This window comes from Colobus angolensis, unplaced genomic scaffold (genome assembly GCF_000951035.1).
Source record: "Colobus angolensis palliatus isolate OR3802 unplaced genomic scaffold, Cang.pa_1.0 Scaffold196, whole genome shotgun sequence".
In the NCBI taxonomy this organism is placed as follows: Eukaryota; Metazoa; Chordata; class Mammalia; order Primates; family Cercopithecidae; genus Colobus; species Colobus angolensis.
Genome location: NW_012115110.1, coordinates 3,857,577 through 3,883,627, shown reverse-complemented (window position 1 = coordinate 3,883,627; position 26,051 = coordinate 3,857,577). Strand labels below are relative to the sequence as shown.

General features: G+C 47.8%; 1 protein-coding gene across 1 annotated transcript in view; it reads right to left on the bottom strand.

Annotated features, from left to right (window-relative positions):
* Window positions 1-3,730: 3,730 nt before the first annotated feature.
* Window positions 3,731-26,051, bottom strand: part of UBE2QL1 (ubiquitin-conjugating enzyme E2Q family-like 1) — a 44,322-nt gene continuing 22,001 nt past the window's right edge. The window contains exon 2 of the mRNA XM_011940959.1: window positions 3,731-5,110. Within this exon, the coding sequence (XP_011796349.1) occupies window positions 4,979-5,110 (132 nt within the window). The 3' untranslated portion in view covers window positions 3,731-4,978. The remainder of the gene's footprint in view (window positions 5,111-26,051) is intronic.

Genomic DNA, 26,051 nt, shown 5'->3' with positions numbered 1-26,051 from the left:
TGTCATCACCAATGACTGCCCAAGATCTAGAGACACAAAATGGTTGCATGTCTACAAAATAGGACAGTCACTTAATTTACCACCAGTAGAAGAAAAGAGAAAGCCACCTCCTGATTTTAACTGTGCAAGAGACACAGGGTGAATTGGCAGTGGGGGGCAGTGCAGGGATCTTTTTTTCCTTCCATGCGGCCTTACTGACCTGGGAGGACGGCCCCACACCTGACCCCCTCATTGCACTCTATTTGTCTGGCCTTATCATGACCTTGAAAGAAAACCTTACTTCCCTCTGTTTTGATTGTTTCTGTTTGGCCAGCACACTTTGCTCCCATGTTTCTTCTGGAACCAAACTAATATCACTATTGCTTTCCCAAACGTCAACAGAGTTTGTTTGCCTTTCCAGTTTATTGACCACATTCTGTGGATCAGACAGGCCCTGGGCTTAAAAATGATACTCAATACTATGTGAATTAGAGGCTGCAAAAATTAGAAAGAGAAGTAGAACCTAGCAGGAAACTAAGAACGGAGCTGTACATGATTTCAGTGTCTTACAAAGTTCTGACTACAGTCCCATGGGCTGAGCTCCAAGCCCCTTACAGAAGCTTCCCAAAGCAGTTGGAGGGAATTTCTGCCCTCTGCTCCAATTTGCTTTGGGCACAGAATGGATTGTGTGGGTGTTTCCCAGCTGACTTGGAAGACTCGTGACTGTACTGATTCAATGGTTGGGTGAAGAGTGTGTGTTTGATGAGGGCAACATGAATTACCTAATGGTCTCATGAAGCAACATAAAGGATCAGAAAGCCACAGTCAGGCAGTGGCCTCGTTGCTCCCGTCCTACTGCGGACAAGCCCCTCAGAGTCTCTGGGCTCGCCTCCTTCACCGCAGAGGGTGTAACATTAGACTAAGCGGCCTTCCAGATTCAGTGGCTCTACCCTCGCTACAGTCAGGAAGTAAGCTCTGCCCCTTGAGAAAGCAAATTCCATTAAAATTTCGCCTGCTATTGGATGGGGACATGGAAATAGAATTCCTACGCACAGGGCAAGCTCCACACACCAGGCTCGGTTGTCAGGTGGGACTGTGTCCTGCTTCCTGAAATCAGCTCCATGAATAGGGTCTCTGCAGGTGACAGGTGGCAAAGAGACTCCAGTTCTCCCATTCAAGGCCAGTGAGGACAGAGTTCACACTCCCTTTCAAGGTGCCCTCAGCCCCTCCTATTTCTACACCTGCTCTTCTTCCTCCCTTTGCCCAGCCACAGCTCAAACCTGATTGACTCCGTGAAATCTTTCTGGTTTTCAGTCAGAAAATCTCCGGACTTGCACAATGTCTTTAATTTCTGCAGTGCAATTTGGCACTTGCCTTGCTTGGTGCTGGTGCCTGTGTGCTATTCCTATCTTTTGAGTTGCTATCCAGGGAAGGGGCTGTACCTTAATCTTCTGCACGCCCTGCATGTAAGAGGAGAATGCTGAGTGAGTGGAGAGATGGTCAGTTAGTTATTGGTTGATTTTTGGGTCAGTTGGTTGACTTAATGTAAGAACTGGGGACGGAAAGCAAGTATGTGATTACCAGGTATGTGTATTTTAATACCTGTAATTGATCATTCTGAGTCGATATCTACGTGGGTTCTAATTAAAGCCTGCTGTAATGTAAATTTCCTGATACTATGAAAATGACACTTATATTTTGTTGACAATCTTTAGTCTCCAAAGCACTTCTACTCCATCATTTTGGCCAGTTCTCACACTGACCTGCTAGGAGTACACAGCTGAGGAAACCAAGGCTCAGGCAGGTGGAGTGACTGGCCAGGGTTACACGATACATGGCTTTTTGTCTTTCAGTCCCAGGTCTTTTTCACTCATCTACATGTTTTTCTCTTAAAAAAAGGTCAAATTTTGACAGATGGAGCTGAAAACTTTAAGCCTGCATCCTGGTTTTTCTGAGTAGTGGATTTTAGAGACAGCAAGTCTTTGCAGGAGTATTGGCACCTGTGTGTGTGTGTGTGTGTGTGTGTGTGTGTGTGTATAACTTAGGGGAATAACCTTGCTGCTTACATAGAACTCCCTAAGGCATAAGCAGTTCTCAGTCTTCTAGACAGTTACAGACCCAGGCCATGCACAGGTCTTACCCAGCAGTGGAGAAGATACCCAATAACAAGGGTGATTGGTTCAGGAAAACTATTGGATGGGAAGGAGTTTTGCATTGAGAAGAGGACAGATGAGGTTGTGATTTTCTGTTTGTTTGGCTCGGTGAGCTCTGGCTTGGTTTGAGTTCCCACAGATGCATGGGTGTGTGGAGCTATCGGGACGTGAACATTTGCAGCCACTGTCTGATTTTTCCCTGGCTGTCTGTCCAAAGAGGAATAGGTTCAATGGCTTATGTGGGACTCTGGCCCCAGGCTCTAGGGCTCTCCTTCTCACCCTGGGCTCCAGAGGCAGATGTCCACTTCAGCAGGGTGGAAGGAGGCTATGGCCAAGGCATGGGCAGCCAGGCCTGTGCTCACTGTCCTAAGGGTGCCTCCATGGCTGGGCACAGCCATGCTTGCCTATGAAGGGAGTCCACCAAAAAGGGAGTCTGCACTCCTAACAGTCCAAGCAATGGTTGAGTTTTACATTACTTCCTACTGCTTTTAAAGTGAGAAATTCTTACCAATTGAAGTAAAAAACGGTATTTCGTTCACTAAAGAATTGATTTCTTCTATAAGTTTCTAATAAACCTAATGGAAATGCCATGCAAAAAAATCAAACTCTGAGTGTATGGAAGGTGCGACACTGAGCTGAGTGTCTCTCTGCTCTGTCACTGGCTGTCACCCAGCCCAACCCGGGGTCAGACCAGTTTCCTGGCTGCACCCCTTGGTGCAGTTCTCGGAGACCAACGTGAACCTGTTTTTCAATCAGGTAATAAACACTACTGAAATGACCTGCCTTTGGATATATTTTTTCCCCCTAAAGTAAAACTGCTTTTAGTTTTCATTAGAAGAGAAAATTATTTAGAAAGGAATAAACTCAGGTGCTTTCCCTAGCAAGATGTTTCTGTCCTGGGTCTTTAATCTCCACAGTGTAATTCCAGGATGGTCAATAGCTCCAGGGTCCAAAGACCGTCAGCCAAATGTCAGGTTTCCAGGATGGAGAATGCCACCATAGAGGGTTGCATGAATGAACATTGTAAGTTCACTGTCATCAAGTTTCCTGACTATTATGACCACAGGAAACCTGAGCGGGCCCTGCATTCTTAATACACTGTCATTTTGGTCTAGCAGAGCTGCCTGTGTGCACTTAGGGGCAAATAAGAAAGTGATAAAGAAAAACAAAAGTAACAATAAATTTGGTGAACGGCCAGCCCTGCTGAAAGGCATCAATCCTTGTTCTTTAAGGCGAGGCCTCTTGGATCTCTGAAAACCTTGAACCAATGGGCAGGTTCCCAAGTAGGCAAAACTGCCTGAAGAATTGAATATATTATCCCAGAAGACTTCTCCTCCCTCACAGTGGTAAGATACAGTTGGCAACATCTGAACTTGATCCAATCATCCCTTCAGCTCCTTGGCTGTTTCTGGGGACCATTTCAATCTACCTAATTTTTGCAAAGACTATGGGTTCCTAAGACTCATTTCCGGTACCTGACTTAGAATGCTGCTCTAGAATTACATGTTGTAGTATTTGCAATATTTAAAAAATTTAAGAATATCTGACATATTTTAAATGGAAGGATAGCCCACAATGACTGGATCCTTGAGGCAGTGTATCAGGTATGCATGATTTTATTTAAAATGTGTCCAATAAGACTTTCCACTTGGAATGAACATTTTTACCTCTTTCCTCATATTATTAGAAACAGTATTTCCTCATTTCATGGAGTTTCTTAGAAAGTTCTAAGTAACTTAACAGAAGAGAAAAATGAAATTGTGGGGAGATTAAATAACAGGAAGTTTACACCACAGCAAGGGTGCTCACCCATCCCAGTTTCGGGGGACACACAAGTGACTATTGGGTGAAAGAGACCCGGTCATGCAAATCATCATATGCTCACTTGGTATCCTTTGGCAGTTCTGACATTCCTTGTCACTAGCACAGATAATAAAATGAGTCAGATGACTGCAGTGAATGGGAAATCGTCTTTTGCTTTTGGTGGTGGAGAGAAGACAGGAACACAAAGGCGCGGCCATAGGACCATTTCCTAACATCGGACAAGACTGTTCGCAGCTGACCACCCGTTGCTCTGAGCCCCAGAGGGCGCATCTGGTGTCCACGCCACCGTCTGCCGGGGGTGGCCGCAGCGTCCTCTGCCTTCCATGTAATGGCACTGGTTTATCTGTGGACAGCAGCACACCACAAATCAGCATCGAGGGCACATTTCCACCAAGTGGGCAGTTGTGGTTTTAAATCACTAGAACCTGGCAATGTTAAATTTGTGTTTTCATGAGCCAAAGGTCATAGCACAAATGAGGTCTAAATGTCATCACAGCGGACCATGGGCCACAGAAAGACACATCTTCAAGTTATGTTGATCTTCCAGGAAGAAAAACAAGAGATACAGAGCACAGCAAACACGTGCCGGGGACGCACGGTGGCAATGCAGGGCATCCCTATGAAATATGAACGGCGCCATTTACATGGAAATGGAGCCAGCAGGGGCATTGAGTTTCCTGCAGGCTCGTCGGAGCTGCTGTCATGGAAAGAAGCTCAGGGCAATGTGACCGGGGTGGGCAGAGGGGCAGGCAGGCTGGGAAATGTCACCATCTCAACATGTGTTCTAAAGTGACTTCGAGGTGATCATTCATTTATAATCGAAACATAATCCGAACGGCGTTTGCTTCCTCTTCCTCTCTGTAAACACATCTGTTCATAAATAACTTAAACGTCTCCTTGGCATTCAGGATGCAGTTCTGGCTGGAGTAAAAAAGGGTGGAGGATGCACAGCGTTGAGGAGATGTCGGGGTACTGGTGTGTGTGTGGACAGGCGCTTGAGCGTCTACTGCACGTGGCAGACATCAGCCATCGGACACGGGCGGGGTCACCCAACCATATTTTTCATGTGTCTTCACCAAACTCTTAAAGGTAGCTTCAGCTTCCTTGCGACTGAAGGACTTTTTGGATTTGCCAGCTTTCCTACAGATCCGTCCCTGCGTGAGATGAAAAGAAAAACCAGGTTAGAAGGTCACTGGGAATTCTGTGTCCTACCGTCTTTACTAAAAACACACGGAGTCGTGGGGATTTCTGATGTCTGAATCAATGCAATGCACTGGCCACCAGCAGGGTGGGGGCAAGCCTCACTTCCCAGATGCAGAACAATTCAGCTCTGGCACCAAACAGATGGGGCAGCCTGGGGCTGGCAGCCTTCTAGGGGAGGGGGGTGCTGCCTTTACAAACCCACACACAGCACTGGCTGAATCTGAACTTGCTCACTCCACGGTGCTGGAGAGCAATCTCTGGCCCAGTTCCTGAGACACGCAGGAGGGGCCAGCCTTATCGAAAGGGCATCACTTCACAGCCAAGCACGTTCTCCCTGAGGCAATAGACTGTTCGAACTTCCTTTCCCTCCCTCCAAAGAATGCCTTTAATTACCACCTCAGATTCCATCTGTGGTAACAGTGAAGATAAATGTATTTATAGAGAGATGTGTATATTTGTGTATTTCTACAAATATTTAAAAACTCTATTTTTTAAAATTCAAGTTCCGGAGCCATTAGTGAATGTATTGGAATTTGTGTCACTTCAGCACCATTTTGTGAGGTGACGGTGGACATTTTCATGGAAGAAGAGACCTGTCCTCGAGGTCCAAGAGGGGGTAGAGGTCAGGGCAGGTGCTTTGTCACACAATCCCAGGAGGGGCTGGGGCTGGTGAAGGGAGCCACGTCCCCTCACAGTGACCAGGCATGTTCTGCTCCCAAGGACACAGCACTTGTCTCTGCAGTGGTCAAAAGGGACTGACCCATCTTCAGATGGTACAAGAGGGCTCTGGACTATGAGAAAGAAGAAATCAGGCAACGCTGCCCATGTGACAGTATCTCAGGACGCCCTGGAAAATGTGGCATGTCTGGCACCAGAGGGGAGGAGCAGATAGAAGACAATCAGGAGTTGGGGTGACGCTGGCCTCAGTTGGACCTGTGGCAGCTCTCACTCTTCCGGTCTCAATTACTCGTCATTAAGCCTCTTAATGGTGGATCAACTGAGACGTTCCCTTAGCCTCTGAGGCACATTTACTTCCACGGAGCCTCCCCCAGGCTCTCCTGGACGATCTCCTCCACTCCTTGGGCATCCCATGTACATGTTTTGCAGATGGGGCAGAAATGTCTGGAAAGACCTGGCTGAGCTTCGTCTACTGGCAGGCGCATGATTACCAACCATCGCCTGCTGTTCAGGAACCTTGGCGAACAGAATTTCTCTCTGAACAGACCCGCTGCACTCCCAATACGGGGCACTGGTGCTACAGCACAATTGTGGGCACATACTGGGATGTGAACAGGGACCAGGCCTCCCCACCAGCAGCTTCAACACACAGCAGCCAGGCGCCTTGGACAGCCATAGAGGGCAGAAGCCACATGGGTCTGTCTGGCCACCAGCAAGCATGATCCACCCGATCCTGGCTCTCTAATAACCCACTGACAACTCCAGTGGGAAGGCAGCTGCAATGACCTCCAAATCTACTGGGCAGACGGTGCCCAGTCACCTGAAACGTGGAGGGGAAGAGGCCATTTCACATGCCTGTATTTGGAGCCTACCTAGGCTTCCTTTTCAATAACTGTCTTTTCAACAGTGGACACACAGGCCGATCCCTAGTTGAGAAGTCAGGAGTCTAGGGTTACCAAACTCTGCCTGCTCTGGATATCCCTCTGGTTTCACTTGTGCATCTGTCATTGGGGGCAGCAGAACTTTTCCTTTTTTAAGACATTTTTCTTTTTATTTTTATTTCTTTTCTTTTCTTTTTTTTTTTTTTTGAGACAGGATCTTGCTCTATCATTCAGGCTGGAGTGCAGTGGCACGATCGTAGCTCACGGCAACCTCAAACTCCTGGGCTCAAAGAAGCCTCCTGCCTCAGCCTCCTGAGTACCTAGGACTACAGGTGTGAGCCACTGCACTTGTCTAATTTTTTATTTTTTATGGAAATGAGGTCTCATTATATTGCCCAGGCTGGTCTTGGACTCCTGGCCTCAAGTGATCTTCCCACCTCAGCCTCCCAAAGTGCTGGGATTACAGGCAAGTGCCACCATGCACACATTTTCAAAAATGCTGTACAGCTCACATCAGAAGAGTTGCTAAAAGGATGAAGGAAGATCGGAGGAGAAGAGGACAGGAAATGGCCATTTATTTACTGCTGGCAACATCCCCATGCCTCACTAGGATTGACTCCTATTTTGAGTTTTATAACTTCAAGCATATTTGCTTATGTGATGTAATTATACTTGATAAAAAGAGACCGCTCAGAACTAATATATTCATAATCATCATCATTGTGGGCTGAGATCAAAGTCCAAAGTTATCTTATTAAACATATGAAAACACATCTTTCACATCTTTGAGAGGATGTTAGCATCAATTTCTTCCTTCTTTTTTTTCTCTTGAGACACAGTCTCGCTCTGTCATCCATCCAGGCTGGAGTGCAGTGGTACAATCATAGCTCAGTGCAACCTTGATCTCCTGGGCTCAAGAGATCCTCCTGCATCAGCCTCCCAAGTACTTGGTACTATAGGCATGCACCACCACATACAGCCAGTTAATTTTTTTTTTAATAGAGACAGGGTCTCACTTTGTTGCCCAGGCTGGTCTCGAACTCCTGGGCTCCAGCAATCCTCCCACCTTCATCTCTCAAAGTGTTAGGATTATAGGCATTAGCCAGTGTGCCCGGCCAGCATCAATTTCTACATCAAGTGACAGCAAATATCAAGGGTTGATTTTTTTGGCTAAAATGATTTTTTTAACCATCACTATCCTTTTTCTCTATCATACTGAAAATCTATGGTATTATATGAAAATCCTGAGCTAAAGGTAGCTAGACAAATAGAGGCTCACAATCATATTGGAATATTCTGTGGCTTTTGGCATGAATCCACACTGTGCTACTCTTTGTGAAAGTCTCAATTGTTACAAGAAACAACAAACAAAACCCCAAAGGAACAGACCACTCTTTGTTGCCTTTTCTTCCCTGTTAGAATTATGAACAGAAAGTCCCAGTGCTTAGTCAATTCCATAACCAGGAGACAGAGCCCGTTATGAGTCAGTCAGAGGCTCAGCGCATTTATTGCACTACACTGTTGATAAGGAGCTCTCATCTCATCTCCTGTCTCTTACACCCACATTTACAATTAACAATTTTTTTTATAGGTTCATCTGATTCTAATTGGCTGTTTAAATTTGACACAGTGAAATGCTGGACTTGGAAGCCACTCCCTGCATTCCCCCTTTATTTCCTGGCTCTCCCAGTGTCACAGAGCTGTTTTTCTGACATGCCCTTGCTGTGCCCACTGCACCAAGAAGAGGGGGACCCCTCCATCCCATGTTCCCTGCTTGCTGCGGATGTTTGGGCACTCCCATTCATCCTTCCAGGATACAGTCTCTTGAAAAGTGAACTTTTGGGAATCAAGTGCAGCCAATGTCATACATCATGACGAACATCCAATAAGATAATGCATTTGAAAACACTGAGGACTTTGAACTTCATACAATTAATAGCGTTTTCTTATTCTCATAACATTTACCTTTCTCCCTTGTCCAGTTCTATTTAATAATCAAAGAATCTAGTCTGAGATATTTCCTTTGAATAACTCTCATTTCTTCTAAAATATCTCTCCTTGTGCTTAAAGTTAAAAGGCGTGGATGTGACTTTTCACTCATCCACTACAACAGCTTTGTGTTATCACTCAGCGTTTACAGCAACACTTTTGATAAGTAACAATTTCTCTCTTTCCTGAGCCACACATGGTAAGTGTATATTTATGAACAATCACAGGATTTTGCCCTCACCACCTTAAAAGTCTCACTGTAATATCGAAGCCGAACAGTGTTAATGAGAACACAATTCTCCAGGGCTGCATCTGTCAAACAAAACCAGTAGGTGGTACTTTGATTTGATTCTTTTTTTCCCTTATGGCCTTTTGAGGGCCAATAGCAATGATTCAGCATGAAAACACTTCAACACAGCTAATAAGATGACAAGTGCCCCCAAACTGAAGTCCCCAGTTCAGTCCCCATGTACTTGAATTTCAGCCTGGCACGTCTGCATCTCCCTCAATTGTCTAATGTTTCTCATTCATTCATTTATGCATTCATTCAGTGTGTTGGGTACCGGGTCTAACAAGACAAAGTGATACCAGGTCCCTGCCTTTAGGGCTTAGAGTCCGTTACGGGCAGATAACCAGGCATATTGCAGCTGCTGGGACAGAGGGTGTGGAGCAGGCAGGGTCTCTCACTCTTGGTATTGTTGGCATCTTGGGCCAGGTAATTCTTTGCTGTAGGGGCTATACCTGCATGGAAGGAAGTTAGCAGCACCCCTGACCTCTACCAACTAGATGCTAGTAGCACCCCATGAGTAATGACAAGAAATTGTTTCCAGACATTGGTAAATGTCCCCACAGGAGCAAAATCATTCCTGATTGAGAACCACTGGTGTGTCGAACGAAAAGAGCCAGCGGCAGGAAGAGTCAATTCATTCTGGATTCATTCAGCAGTCAATTGCTGCAGGTCTCCCCTCAGTCAGGAACTGTGCTGGTGACCGGGACTGCAGAGCTTTCTAAAAAGAATAATTCTGGTCCTTATGGAACTTATAGCCCAGAGGGTATGATGGATTCTACATTGGGGAAGAGAGAAAGAAAGGAGAGAGAAGAGGGGTGGTGGTAGTGATTTGTGTGTTCAGAAATATTTCTATTGACAATAACGTAAGCTGAGTCTTGAGACATAGCTGGGCAGGTGTTTACCAGGCTATGGTGGGAGAGGACAAGGGGTCCCAAATTGAAGGTGTGAAATGGCTCACTATACTCATAGAACGATGGACAGATGCTTGGGGAAGGCGGAGGCTTGGACATGGAATTTAAGAGTGTGTGTGTGTCTGTGTGTGTGTGTGCTTGTGTGTGTATTTGGTGGGGAAGGAGTTGCATAATTCAACAGACCTGGCTTCAAATCCCTGCTCCAATACTTCCTGGCTGTGTGACCTTGGGTGAATCACTTAACCTCTCTGAATTTCGATCTTCTCATACGTAAAATAAGCATTATAATAGTATTATGTGGCACTGGATTCTATAAGAATTTAATATGTTAAAACATAAAAGATGCTTTGCTCAATACCAGGCACAGGGTGAACACAATAAATGGAGCTTCTTATTTTTTCAACTATCTCAGAAGGTCTTTTCCTTTGGTAAAGATAGTTTCATTCTGTCCTCTTGAAAGAACACACAACATTTCTGTCTTTTCATGTACATTTTGTGACTTATTCAGTCACAAAAATGTCCATAGGCAAATAAAGTATATTGCATTTACATGGCTAATTTCTTAGACTTTTGAATTATGTCTTAACAAGTTGACATTAATACATCAATTCTATACTTATTACGATTAGAGTTCTTCTCATTCCTTTTCATTGCAAACTTACTTTCTTGGTATTTTTGTGTTTCGCTTGCCTATGAATTACAGACTTTTGCCCTCTAAAAATAGTTAAAAATTTCAGACTCCTTACGTAAAGTTTTGAGTTTCCTGAACTCATTTCCTGAGCCAAAATTACAGAGCTGCTACTTGTTTTTAAAGTCTTTGAAGGAGTAATTGTCAGTCTAAAAGCACTCATAATCTTGAACTCCCTGACATGGGTTGTAAACATGTGCAGGACTCATTTTAGGCTTCCCCTAAAACTTCTATCTGGGGACAAAAATTAAAGCTCACTAGACTGTTGGCTTGAGGAAAACCAAAGCTTACAAGCATCTTTCAAAGGAGGTCTGCTATGGAACGACATTGGGGATTTCACCTTTCTTTTAAGGTTTAACATTCAAAGCAAAGCCTAGAAAAAATTCAACTTGTAAGTTTCTAAAGGACAAATGAGACTCTACAACAGATTAGACTCTTCTAAGAAACACATTCCCAAATCAGATCAACGACACTTAAGCCACTGACAAGCAGGGGACTTCAGCTGGATCTGGTCCGATGAGACAGGAAACAGAAGGATCTGGAGAAGGTGACTATAGCCCTTATTGTGAGTCTGGGTGTGTGTGCGTGTATGTATGCACATGTGTGCGTATGTGAGCATGTGCACATGAGTAGTGCATGTACATACATGTGCATTTGCGTATGTGTGCACGTGTGCTCATTTGTGTGTTTGTGGGTACTTATACACATGTATTATGTCACATGTGAGCATGTGTGTTCATGTGTGCACATGCAGGTGGCTATGGTGGGGACCATATGTGAGCCTCCCTGCAGGGACCGATGTGAGCCTCCCTGCTGTGGAATGGCTGCTGACTAGAGTCCACAGTAACCTGAGGGAAGGCTCTCAGCTGAGTGGAGGGAGCCCCAGGCCACATGAGCCAGTTTGATGGACAGTCCTTTTGCACAGGGAAAGCTTCAGCCTGGTGGGCTCCGAATCTGCCAGAACCCCACCCAGCACCAACCAGAGGGGACAAGCAGAGAGGGCTGGGAGAGCAGAGACAGGGGAGGGGAAAATGAGAGGGTGGGAACATACGTTGGAAACGATGAGCCGCCAATAAGGTCATGTCGAGGTTCTGTCTGAAGTGCAACCCCAGAGACTACTGAGTCCCCACACCGCCCACAAATGCCGTGGCGGCTGCTCCATGCTCAGCCCGGCTCTGATGTGGGGCTGCTGCGTGGCTGTTTTCACATCCCATCTCATTAAATGTTGACCCGGGCAACCTCTGCAATGACTAGGAAACTGGGCTTCCATTTACCAACTTGCCAAGGGCTATAGAAGAGCTGGGTTCAAATCAAGGACTCCTGAGACTGAAGGCAGAGGCACCACAGAAGAGTGGCCTGAGGGCACCACGAGGGGTGAGACCAAAGACAGGTAGCCTCAGGGCCAGGGCCTGTGGAGGGCCCCAGAATCATCAGGGAAAGGGGCTGGAGGCAGCCACATGGGCTGGACTCCCTCCAGGAAACCAGGACTTGGAGTATGCAGACCAGCCCTCCCTGCTCACCGCCCCTCTGATGCCAACATGGGGCACGCTCAGGCTTCTGCGATCCCTGTTGGGTTTCACTCAAAGTTTGTGCCCAATATACAGCAGACTCATTCATACACACCCCCCATGACTAGTTGTGATTTAGTTCCTAGATCTGGCAGCTAAAAAATTTGTTGGGTGGTTTCTGGAAAGTGTCAACTCAAAACAGTCACCTCAGAAGCCATAAACGTGATCTTTCGGTTACACTTTGAGAACGCACTGTTTGCCTCAGAGACCTGTTGACTCATGCCCAAGCCAAACACACACAGGCGACCAGAGAAGTGGCTTCACAAAGTAGATGACTAGAACATCCCGCCAGATCCGAGGCCATAGAGGACAGTGCATTGGGTGGTGGGGCACGAGGGGCCACATGGCTACGTGGACCAGCCACACAGGGACCAGCCACAAGGGGACCAGTCCTTGGCGCGGCTTTGGGTGGAAAAGACCACTCTCCTCCATGGCCCTGCTCCCACCTTGATAGAGATAAGTAGTTTCTGCAGAAAAAAACGCACTGTGAAACCCATTCCCATTATAGTCAAATTTCTCTCTCTAGCGAGAATGTTTCCAGGCCTGGGACTGGGGATGGAAGGGCTGTGCATGTCCAGGAGAGGCGAGCAGAGTCCCAGCGGGTGATGCGGTGTTCTCAGGAAGAAGGCTGGCTGCACCCTGCTGACATGCAGGGAACACAGTCCTTCACTCCAAACTCACCTTCCGAGCATCACATCTGTGGGCTTCTCATTCTTTCTTTTTTTTTAGACGGAGTCTCACTCTGTCACCCAGGCTGGAGTGCAGTGGCATGATCTCGGCTCACTGCAACCTCTGCCTCCCAGGTTCAAGTGACTCTCCTGCCTCAGCCTCCCAAGTAGCTGGGATTACAGGCCTGCACTACCATGCCCAGCTAATTGTTTTTGTATTTTTAGTAGAGACGGGGTTTCACCATGTTGGCCAGGTGGGTCTTGAACTCCTGACCTTGAGTGATCCACCCACTGTGGCCTCCCAAAGTGCTGGGATTACAGGCATGAGCCACCACACCCGGCCAGGGCTCTCATTTTTAAAGGCGAGTTTGAGCCCATCAAGATGTGGAAGAGAGTGTACAGAACACGGTAAGCATATCTTTTCTTCTTTGGGTGCTGACAAGAGCATTGGTCTGATCAGAGAGTGCTGGACTCGCAGCAGGAGGGCCCTGCTGGCGTGGTGGGTGGTGTGCAACCATGGATGTGCACTTTTCCCACTTGGAGCTGGGAGACAAAATGAAAACATCTGGAATCTCTGCAGGAGCAGGTGTCCTCTAGATGCGAGTGCCTCTGCTTGGGCCTTGCTGACGCTGGAGCTGGATCATTCCCGGCTTGGGGGCTCCTGTGGACTAAGGGTGTTCAGCCGCCTCCCTGGGTTGTTCCCAGCCATGTGCACCGAGGCTGTTCAGGCTGGCCTCCATTCTCTGGATGCCATTAGTACCCCTTTTCCGAGTGGTGGCAACCAAAAACTTATCTGCCTATTGCCAAGCACCCCCTAGGGGGCTGAATAACCCTGTGGAGAAGCCGTGCTCTAGAGTGGACTGTGGGGGTGCAGGAGGCGGCACCGAATGGGGGTGGGGGCCCGGACGGGTGGAGGAGACTTCCAGGGGAAGGTGGTTCAGGAGCTGAACGCAAAAGACAAGTGGCAGTGATCCAACCAGAAAGCAGGAGAGGGGGCAGCAGGAGCAGACGCCGTGTGAGGGTGGTCAGTGAGAATCCTGAGGCTTCTGGGAGTTGGGCCTTGCTGTGGGATGGAGGTGGAGGTGGGGAAGGCAGGTATGGCAGGTGCCCTAGTTTCCTGGGCCTGCTGGAACAGAGCACCCCAACTGGGGGCTTGAAACAACAGAAATGTGCTTTCACAGTTCAGGTGGCCAGAAGTCTGACATGGAGATGTGGGCCTGGGGAAGGGTCTGCTCCAGGACTCTGTCCCAGCACTCGGGGGCTGCCAGCACCCTTGTGTGCCTCAGCTTGCGGGCACAGCACTCTAATCTCTGCCTCCATTGCCATACGGCGTTCTTTGTGAATCTGTCTCTGTATCCAAATCTCCCTCTTCCTACAAGGACACCAGTCATTGGATTAGGGACCACCTTAACCCAGCAAGACCTTGTCTCAACTCGATCACTTCTGCAAAGGCCCTATTTTCAAATAAGGTCACACTTACAGCCACAGGGGGTAGGACTTCAACTATTCTGGGGAGGACACAACTCTGCCCGTGGCAGGCACAAAGCTGACAGGGCGGCCTTTCACCTGTGCCTCAGCACTTGGGCCCATTCTGCAGGTGGGAGCACATTGGGCCAGGTTTTCCTTGTGGGCGGGTCATTTGGGAGGTGGTGAGGCAGTCAGTTTTGGAGTGTTGTCCAGTTAGATTATTGTCATGGTCCAGAGAAGATGGCAAGGGCCTGGCAGAGGCCACTCAGTGAGTCCGACTAAGGCCACGTGGGCAGGGCTGGGGGAAGGATCAGTGGGAGGCCTGAGCCACTCTAGGCTTCTGACTCAGGAGGAACAGGTTTCCAGGACGAGATACTGAGCTCTGTTCGGGTTGGCTGGCTTTGAGGTGTGCACAGAAATCCAGGCAGGAGGCTTCTGGGTATAGTGGTGGGAGCTCACATCAGGGAACCTAAATGATGAGGTTCCACAGGGAGAGGTGTGTGGGGAGGGGAGCGTGCCTCCTCTCTGCTCTCTAGCTATAGGCCCGTGAGCAGGTCACCCTCCCTGCACCTAGTCGCTGCACCTGTGTCACTACCTGCCCACACCTCCTGCATGGGGATAATGAGCACTTGGCATGCAAGGCGAGATGGGATGGAGGTGGTGAGCCGCTATGCCAAGTGACCCGGGGCCAGACCTGCAGAGAGAGACAGTCTTAGGAGCAGGCTGTGGGGTCCTGGGAGGATGGGTGTGTTTGGCTGGGGACAGTCAAGAAGAGAAGCAAGAAATCTAGGAAAGGGGGATTAGGGCGGGTGCAGCTGCAATGAGGCGTGCACAGGTGAAATGGCCCGAGAAGCATGCTCCGGGCCAACTCTTGGAAAACAGTCATCTGAGATGTGTGATGGTTATTTTGTTTAGAATAATATCAAAACTTTAAAAACTCTTTTTGACCTTATTATTTAGCACTCTTTGCACATTAAGAAAAATCTGGTTCTTCAAAAAAGTGTAGCTTAGCCATGAACAAGTTCAAAGAGAGCAACCTGTAACCCCCAGAGGTTTATGAAATACTTGCCGCCCCACAGACCTCAAACGGGGTATCAGGTAATGCTGGCACTCAGAAACTGTTTCTTCAAACGGTGAACCCTCTCAGGATGACAAAGCCAGCATCAGTTTCGTGTACACTTTGGTGATATGCATCAGGAATTAAAGCGAAGCCACTCTATTTAATATCACACAAAATCCTCCAGCTCCGGCAGCACCAAAGGCACAGTTCATGGGTACTTATAAAACAGAAGCAGAGCTTGCCTCTACATTTTAAAGAAAGTTCTAGCAATGACTGAATCTGTTTTGAAACAGATGGTACTGTCTTGGTGGAAGCAAGCACAGAAAAAGGAACTTTTTGCTAAAAATGTCATGATACGAGATCATTCTCTCAAGGTTATTTTTTGGAGATCCCACTAATACTTATACTTTTGCATAGGCAGCTGGATCCCACTGGGTTTCATTAACGTGCACTTTAAGACAGGTACTTGCAGATGTGCTCATTAATGGCATCGTCGTGGCTGTACCAAGGGCTTTCTGAGCCAGGCCCTGTTCTCAGGATGGGGCAAACACTCTCACTAAACCATGCCAAGACACTCCACCAGGTGGGCTCTGCTGTTATCAGCCCTATTTTACAGAAGAGAAAACGGAGACACACAGAACAATAAGGTGCTTGGAGTCACTCAGCTAGGAAGTGGCCAAGGGCCAGGATCCCAGTGCAGGAATTCCTGGCTTTGGAGGCCATACTCTGAACCCCAAGGCCAGGCCAGCTCTCGGAAACCTGGGGAAGGGTCACAGATTTAAGAGAAGGCAAACAAGTACTGATCATTCACTCAAAAAAAGTGACCTCTCTGGCTGTGCCCCCTGGCATGGGACGCTCCTTGGTCACCGCTTCCCTGTGTCTCTCTCACCATCATCTCAACAGGGAACTCCTGGCCAGCCATCCTGTCATTTGCCACACGGTTTATGTAAGCCCTGAGATGATCAGGGCCCTGAGTCTACCTTCACTATGTAGATTCTGGTCTGTGTAGCACATGTGAGGGCCTCGGCACACACTCCCTGCCTGACGTGGTGAACAGGGCGGGTGACCTCCCCAGTGAGTCTCTGTTCCGAGATGATGGGGGCAGTCTGTGTTTGTCATTTTGGCCAGGTCCAGAATTCAAAAGGAAGCTGCTTTTCATGGGCTGCACCCAGGACGCTGCACTGCACTCTCCCGGCTGAAAGACTTACTCAGCACAAAGCAGACCCCCGGTCTGTGTTTTCTCCTTGTGAGATCGTTCCAGCTGTCTTCACGGAGGATTCTGGAAAAGTCTTAATAAGCATAGCCCCTGCCCTTGTTACGATGGACAGACTCACCGGAGGATACAGACATCAGCACCTCTTCATTTACTTCAACATTTTACTCCTCAGACTTGGCTCCATTAAGGCACATGTTTCCCTGACTAGCCCCAGAGACCCTCGCTTTCTTACTGAAGTTGCTCCTAGTTGAAGTCAGCTCTGTCTGCTCCTATGCTCAGTGAGTGACTTGCAAGAAACAATGGTGTTCTCCTACCCAACTTGACCTCTTAGATCAGAATCTGGCCAGCTCTTTTCTCTGCACAGTTGGTCTTCCTCAGCGTTCTGTGTTTTTCCTTCTTCTTGGAACACATATTGAACAGCAAGAGAATCCAGGGCCCCATCGCTGTCTCAGCCCACCCATTCTCTGTGGCTTAATTCTCACTTTTGCCCTCCTGTTCCAGTGGCTGGGACTCCGCTCACTCAGCCCTGTGGCCTCCCATCCTGTGTGTCCCTAGATGTCCACGGCTGCCTCCATCCTGCCACTCCTCCCTGATTTCAGGATTGGATACTGGGGATCCAGTGCACTCCTGATGCTGCATAAGACAGAAGGGACACCCCCAGGGCAGGCAGCTCTGTCATGAGGCCTGGCCTTCCTCACTCCAAGGAAGGATAAAGCCCTTGGGCAGGAGGGAAGCAGAGTGGAGCGAAGGGGTGCCAGGGAGATCAGATGCACCGATGGGCACCCACTCACCACGTCTCCTGCCTTTTGCCTGTTTCCCGACAGAATGCATCTGCCCTTCCTAGGACCACTCTCCCACATGTGCAGGAGATCATCCACCTGCCACCCTAAGCCCTTGCCTGTGGTCTGTTGCGACTTTGATCACCCCTGCCATTGGGTGATTGGGACACTTCATTTCACAACTGCTCTGGCCCACCCTTGCTGCAGAACAGTTCTCTCAGCACAGATAGTAGGTACGGCAATGCTGTTGAAGGGAAAAGACCAAAAAAATGAAGGAGACCAAGAATGTCACTAGGAAATGTGACAGGAATCAGAGCCTGGGAATGAATTTGTCAAAACAGAGGCAGCCACCATTCACTGTCTGCCCCTGCCAGCAGGAGCTTCACAACTTGGACCAAAGAGTCCAAACTTAGTTGTTCTAGAAAAATTGCATCAAGAAGGAACGCATGATTTTCACAGGCAACCCAGGTAAACGGCACCTGGTGCTTTCGCTGCTGAGATGCCTTCAGGGAGGCTATGCGCTTGACGGTGGCAGTTCACAGCTGCACTCTCTTTCCAAGCCATGTTACTTACAATGACAGAGAAAGCTCACGTCACACAGCATGCTCAGCACTGGAGTTTCACAATGCAGAAAGAAATTCAGCAACGTCAAATAAATAAAGTAAATGAGATTTTGGAACCATTAGAAGTCTTCAGATATATTTTCAGGGAAAATTTCAGTGTGAAAATATTATGATTTGGGCACAAATTCTATAAAAGATAGGTTACTTTTTCGAATAGTCTGTTTTTGTAATAAAACACAGCAATAACAAGACTCTACATGGATTATTTACTTCACCTACTGTGATACTTTCCTGATTTTTAAAAGAAGGAATTGTGCTTATAAAGATAATGAGATTTAATTTATGCCCCTAGGGATCCCCAATACCTGCCAAGCAGGTATTTGACTTTGTTCCAGGAGGATGAGTTCCGGGGAGACACCAGGTCTGCCTTTTGTCTGGCTAGCCTTCTTGAGGCATTGAGTGAAGCTGCACCTTGGGCGATATGGGATATGGATGAAACCTCCTGGAACAGCCTTGCATACACAATTTGTTTCCAAAGAACCACCCAGATTTGGTCAACAGTCCACTTGGTCTTTGGCTTACACGTGCCACATGGGGGAACTCTTGAAATCCCCACCTGCAGCCTCTCCATGCCACCCAAATGCCAGTTCCACACACCCACGTCCTGCTGGACACTGCCACCAGGCCAGCAGCTGCTGTCTCCATGTGGACGTTGTAAGATCCAGCTCATCAACTTTCTGCCTAAATGGTCTCTCTTTTAACCTCTTTATTTTGAATAAAGCCCCACTGACTTCTAGTCAATCATTTCCTTAAAGTCTGGAATGTCACCAAAAGCCCAGGTAAAGCCTCTTGGGTTTTGGAGGTTGGGGTGGTGGTTGTAGGGACTCTGGGAGCACCTGTTCTCAGCAGGCTGACCTCCAGGTGCACCTGTCCTCAGCAGACTGACCTCCAGGAGCACCTGTCCTCAGCAGGCTGACCTCCAGGAGCACCTGTCCTCAGCAGGCTGACCTCTGGGCACACCTGTCCTCAGCAGGCTGACCTCTGGGCGCACCTGTCCTCAGCAGGCTGTCAGTGCAAGGGGTTGTGCTCTAGGCACAATTCACCAAGAATCTTTGTCATGACTAAAACGGTGACTTGGTCTGCAATGGTGGCAGGGTGACTGGGATGAGGTCACCGCCAGGCCCAAGGTCAGTTTGTGAGGCCCAGTGAGGTCTGGGGGGCATGTGGAGGTCAGGATGGAGAAGCACACAAGGTGGGCTGTTTGAGACAGTGTCATGGTGATCACTGGCCCTGAGGGTGGTGGACGCTGGTGTAGGCATGGGGGTGTGTAGAGGGTCCTACTTGCTGCCCCCGTCCCTCCCCAGGGCACTCTCATGTGACCGTGGGCCTCCAGCACTGATGTGGGCTGGTGGTCGTGGGCTCCCATGTGAGCCATCCTGGGGAGGATGGGGTGAAGGTGGGAATTTCGGGATCCCTGGAGTTGGGATCTGGTTTCTAAGGGGAAGGGGATGTTTCCACTCTCTCTATGCCAAGAGGGGGCCACTCCTGTCCTTGTGAATGGCAAATCATTATTGGTGGCAGCTAGTATCCAGTGTCCAGTGAAGACAACACAGTCTGTTTTTATAAATCTCAACTACATTTTCCTGTGAGGAAACCCATTAATTAGTGAGTGGGCATTTCTCATGTGATATGACCGAAGGTCACTCCAAGCAATGAAAGGAACCAAAAGGTACTGTCCCAAACCTGCCATGTATTCGCAGAGCGTGCTTTGCTTTCTGCAGCAGTTCACAAATATTATATGGTAAGCTTAGGAGTAGGTAAAACAGTGCACACCTGAGGGGTGCCGCATGTGGCTCTTTAACCGGCCCCCCAGATGTTTCAGTTTTATGAGGTCATTGTCTCATTGAGTCAAGACAGCACAGCCCTAGCAAAGCTGCTTCCTGCAGCAACACTGACCCAGTAGCTCCGTGACCCAGAGGGCAAACCCCAAATACATTCTTAAAACAGGAGGTTTTCCCCTGTGGGAAAATTAGACCTTTAAGTGCTGAAAAACTTTTCATAACCAAACACCTCATAATAAGCTGGAACCTTGCTTGGTGCCTTTGCCCTGAGGGCACCGCTTTGACTGCTTTGTGCCTTGGCTGCTTCTGAGGTGCAGGCTGCAGAGGCAGCGGAGGCGTCTCCTCTGCACAAACATCGGGACCCCCCCACCTCCCTGCTCAGGCCCTGCCTGCTGGGAAGAAGGAAGCCCCAGTGCCACTGGCTCCCTGAGCTTTCCAGATCCTCATCCATGACTACGCAGGCATACCCCACCCTGATTTTGAAGTCCCAAAACTGGTAATGTTACCAAAAATGGTAAGCTTAGGAGTAGGTAAAACAGTGCACACCTGAGGGGTGCCGCATGTGGCTCTTTAACCGGCCCCCCAGATGTTTTGGCTTTTCCGTTACTAGAACCGGCCTCAATGTTTTGAGCCATTTCAATGGGTGCGATGAACTTAACACAAGTTATCCTGATGTACTTTAAAAAATAAGTGTATTTCATAAAGCATTCTTTCTGACAGGTCTTGGGGTGAAATCTAGCACCTATTAGCAGGGTCCAGTCCCTGGAGAGCCTGTGCATTTCTGTGCCAGAGCGCTGGTTCTCCAGCTTGCTCCACAGGGGCGGGGCTTGTCTTGTGGGCGGGGTCCTCTCCATTGCAGGCTGGAGGGCCAGTTCCCTTCCAGCACCTGACAGAGCTTTGACTTCAAGGCCAAAGTCTAATGCTCCCTTTACAATGCCCCTGCCTTCTCCAGCATCGCCCCCTACACCCCACGCTCACACTTTCCCGTCATTGGCCCTGCCTTCCTACCCCTGCCCTCGGCTCACACTGGTTTCTTGTTAAATTAAGAGCTCTCAGTGAGACCCCATCCAGCAGTGTCCTACAAATACTGGATAAAAGGAATGGACTGAAGCCATTTCAGGGCTACACAGTATCATTCCACCTTTCCAGATTGGCTGGTGTTATACAGGTGATGGTTCCAGTGTAAATGAAACCCAGAACACACTTTATGTTTGCAAGGAAACAGGGGGCAAAGATATGACATAAAATAGCTTAGTCAGCATAGACAAAGCAAGTTGGGGATCTTTGCAGAAAATGCTGTGCTCCATTACCATAAAAGAGTCCTAAGAACGTAATCAAGATAGGAAGTTGATTCTAAATTCAGATTCCTAGTCTCTGGTTGAAAAGCTTAGAAAACTAAGGGACTGCTTTTGATTGACCTAATAAAAGTAACAAGAGATTTTCTATAAGCAACTAGGATGGCTATTATTACTTTTAGGTCATGACTTTGGGAGATGTTCTGATTTTAATTCTTTTATTTGTATAAGGGCATTGCAATACAATCTTGGCTTTCTGATTAAGAATCGTAATAGCTAAATAAAATAATTCAATCAGTGATTTTTACAAGCGTCACTTGAAATCTTCAAACACTGTTTATTTTATGATAGAATGTGGGGAAAGCTGTGCCAGTCACTGCCTCAAGGACTTCACATGCACACACACTCAATCCTCATCGGGGAAAGACTGCTCCAGCCTCTCCTCAGGACAGAGGCATGGAGGTACAGATGGAAATTGCGCAATGCCATGCAGCTGGTAGGCGCTGGAGGTGGGATGTGACCTGATGGGACTCCAGTTGGGTTCTGGAGACCGCGCTCACAGCCCCTTCTCACCACGTGTGACAATGGAACCTCCAGGTGATGCCCCACCACGCATTATCCCAGTACTCAAGTGCTCATTGCCCCTCTCTGGTGCTCAAGCTTATTTACATTAGGAATGAATGACAAAGCCTGTGGGGTTCTCACGACCAGTCTGAAGGCCCCTGCGTGCCACAGTTAGAATTCCAAAGAAAGGATGGTATGCATGTTGTCATTTTCCAAAATGTGTCCCACGCAGTATTTCACATGTTATGTCATCCAATTCTCACCCAGGAGGGAGATGCACTAGTGATTTTTTAAATGATGGAGTGAAGAATGAAGGAGCAAGTAACTTCTCTGCGGAAGTAGAGGCAGGAAGAGGCAGTGCCTCACCAACCCAAGCCTCATCCCGGAACTGGAGTTGGAGCCCTGTGATGTCTGAGCATTGGCAGGAAATACCAGCACCTTGCTGGCTCTGGGAATTTTTCAATAGCACCTCCTAAGACAGGACTTCCCAACCTTCTTCGGCTACAGCATGCCCCCTCCCATGCCATGCATGTACTCCTTGTTGTTAACCTCCTAAGCACGGGTGCTCCATGCTGGATGGAAGATCCACATGCAGGCACAGACTGTGGTGTGCCAGCCCTCAGGCTGTACCACTCACGCCACGTGCACAGGCAACATCATTTTAGCCCTGTAGGCTTAAAGCTTCTGCCAGCATTCAAATTCTGATCTCAGCTTCCCAATAAGTATTTTTTAGAAGGTTAACATTTTCAGAAAACTGGACTTTCAAAGTAAAGTCTTTCAATTTTACTGAAAAGACCATATGGAATATGTTATGTCTGCAGCCAATAATTTTTTGAGGGCCTATTGTGGAAGGCACTAAATCAGAAGTCAAAGGGAGCTAAGAAGTAAGTCATCAGAACTGCCCTTTTCCTAGTAACGGAAAAGTTAATCCCAGGTGTATTTTGTGATATTTTAAATGGCATAAGAACAATTTTACTGATTAATTTTCCTGGCTTTGTTATTGTGATATTTACATTGGCTTGTGGTAAGATTCAAAGGTAACAAAAAATCAAGCTTCTTCAATCTCCATATTTGAAGTAGCAAAAATAACTTTTGTGCTGGCTTTGTTTGCCTGGCTCTCATGGTACTGAGTTTTTCTGCGTCACTGGGATGTGACTTTCTGTTGACCTCATTATTTGTAGATGCTAGAATTGCCTACGTAGAAAATCCTAAAGGCTCAGCTATTTTTGAGGAACTGGATTTGGTAGACAGCATTAATGCTCCACAAATAGCCATGTGGGTCCTTACATTTCTGCCTCCCTTGCAGTCAGATGGGGGCCATGGGGCCAGTTCTGGCCAGTGGGTGGTGCACAGAAGAAGGTGTGTGTGTTTCGGGTGGAGACAGTTGGGCGCTGATGCCCTTACCATGCTCTCACCCACTGCTGCTGTGAATTTGGAGACCGTGTGCGCCAGGTAGAGAGCAGACACTGGCCAGTATTAGACTCTGTGCCGGAACATAGTTTTCCTGTGTTAAACTGCTGAGATTTCAGACTATGCTCTTGTGTGGAAATGAGAGTTCACTGCTCAGAGTAAAATTCTTGACAAATAATTGAAAAATTACAAGGTCCATAAAAAGCTAAGATGATATTGAAAAAGAAGAGCAGACAGAGGAGGTCGTACTCTGTTGGCTGTTGGACTAGGAGGCTGCATTTCTAAAGGCAGTATAGTATTTGTACAGGAGTAGGAAAACTGGGGAACCAAGCAGAAGAGAGAATCCTGTTTACGTGGGACTGTCATGGGATAACAATGACAGCAGAAAGCCGTGGGAAAAGACCAGGTGGCTCAGACAATGGGGTCAAGGAAACTGTTTACTGCAGAGAAAGGAAGCTGGGTGTCTGCCTGGCAGTTCCCATGGAGAAGGGCTCTAGATGGATGAAATCCAAAATGCGAAAGGAAAAGCTCTAAAGCCAGTGGGAGGAGTCTCAGGAGGATGCCTCGTGATGGGACGGTGAGGAATTGGTCTTCCCAAACAGCCTCGATCGTAATGTAACTTCTTCAAAATTAGGGAGGGTTTTTTTTTCCCCCAATAAAAGACGAGAAAGAGAAGAAGATAAAGAAAATTTGGGAAGACAATATTTGTGATGTCTAACACTTGCACAAAAAAATAAATACCTGGAAAAAAGAAAAATTTCCTGAAAATTGAGAAGAAAAAAACTAGATAGCCAGGACACAATGTAGGGAAGGGAAAGAAGATCAACAGATGTCTAAAGAAGAGACCTGGATGGCTGATAAGTGTGCAGTGTGATGTTCAGATCCCAGTCATCAGGGAAGCGCAAAGAAAGCAGCAGTCAGATGCCTCTAGGGTCCTGTCAAGGGGCAAAACTGAGAGAGGAGGATGATGCCAGGTGTCTGCAGGGAAGTGTGTTGATCGGCCACTTCTAGAATGTCAAAGGCATTCTGGAAGTTTCTGGCAATACCTCGAGACAATCCACATACCAAGGCTCGTGCACTTGTGAGCTCACAGCTGGGCATCAAGCCCAGAAGATCTACTTGCAGGTGAGTAGCCGTGTTCCTGTGACCACAGGGAGGTGGGAGATTGCTGGCATCTCCAGGGGAGTGGATGAGCAAAATGTGATCAATTCACATCTTGGAAAAAGATGCAGGTGTGAAAAGCAATGGGCCAGACATACAAACAGTGACACAGCCGGCCCACCAGCCCAAGTTCTGGGTGGAATAACTAAGATTTGGAGCAAGGCACAGAGGACAGCACTGGCTGGGCCAGTGAAACACACATATGCATGGAATGACATGACATACCTGACAGGATGAAGTGTATTTAATAATATCCTCTAGAAACAGAATGGGCTCCCATGGGTCTTGCACGGATGGACTGGTGGGCTATCATTAACCACTCCCTACACCTGACACACAAAGTGAAAGTCACAATAAAAATGTGGTTTACATGAATGTGTATGCCAGAATTTATTATGTATGTGTAAAAATGTGATAGCCTCTATACACATTAATAACTGATTTGAACACACAATGAAAACAAGATCTTACCGACGGAATCAGCAAATATTATGCTCCTGTATCGGGCAGCCCCTAAGCTGTCCCAAAAGGATCTCCGATTCCTGGTGTTCACTCCCTGTCTGACCTCCTCCCGCTGACTGTGAGGGACCTGAGCTTCCTTCTGTTGCACAGAGGATGGCAGAGTGATGGAAAGTCACTTCTGAGAGGAAGCCACAAAAGACTGCAGCTTTGGTCCTGGGTGCCCTATCTCTCTCTCCCTAGCTCCCTATGAGGGAGGCCAGCTGCCATACTGTGAGCGGCCCCATGGAGAGGCCCACAGGCAAGGAACTGAGGCCTTCAGCCAGCACCACCCAGGAAGTGCATCCTGCTGCAGCACATAAGTGCTCATGGGAGCCAATCCTCCCCAGTCAGATCTCCAGATGAGACAGCAGCCCTGACCTTCAGTTCCCCTGCAGCTCTATGACAGACCCAGAGCCAGAGGCACCCAGGCAGGCAGCACTCAGATTCCTCAACTCCAGAAACTAGGAGAGAAGAGATGTTGGTTTCTTCAAGACACTGAGTTTTAGGATAATGGGCTATGCTGCAAGAGATAACAAATGCCGAGGCCTGGGAATCAACTAGACAAAAAAATTCCTAAAGATAATAAGATAAATAACAATCAAATGAAAAATGGACCAAGGGCAAAATGAGAAAGTCAAGTGGCCAAAACCCATCCCCTAAATCCCCCCACAAAAAAATACAAAAACCCAACTGTATGAAAGATGCTACACCTGAATAAGATACAAAATATGTAAGCAAAAGAAGATGAGATATGCTTTGCCAGTGAGATTAGGAAGTAGTGAAATCATCAGGGTTGGAGAGGCCTGGGAGATTTCCAGCCTCCTGCTGCTGACAGGACTATAACCTGGGGTAACCTTTCTATAGGGCAATTTGGCAGCACTGTATCCAATCAATACGGAGGGTGTTCCCGCCCTTTGATCCAGTACCCCACTTCTGGGAGTTTCTCTATGGTAATTAGGGTACAAGGAGCAAACATGACATACAGGACGGTCCCCGTGGGTTGTTCAGGGAGGGAAGAACTAGAGGCCTCCTAACTGTCACCCGATAGGGCTGGCTCAGTCGCCCACAGCACCCTGCACGCTGGGGGGCTCAGCAGCCTTTTGAAGATTTAGTTGACCAGGAAGATGTCCAGGGACCTTATGAGAAAAGATGTGCACACTTCAGACTATCCTGAAGAGCATGGGCCCACTGCTGAAAAAATCATGTATGCCTGTGGAAGTGTGTGCGTGTGCACATGTGTGTGTGCATGTTGGGTGCATATGTGAGAATGTGCCTGTGTGTGCGTGCGTGTGCACATGTGTGTGGGCATGGTGGATGCACATGTGAGAATGTGCCTGTGTGTGCGTGCATGGTGCGTGCATGT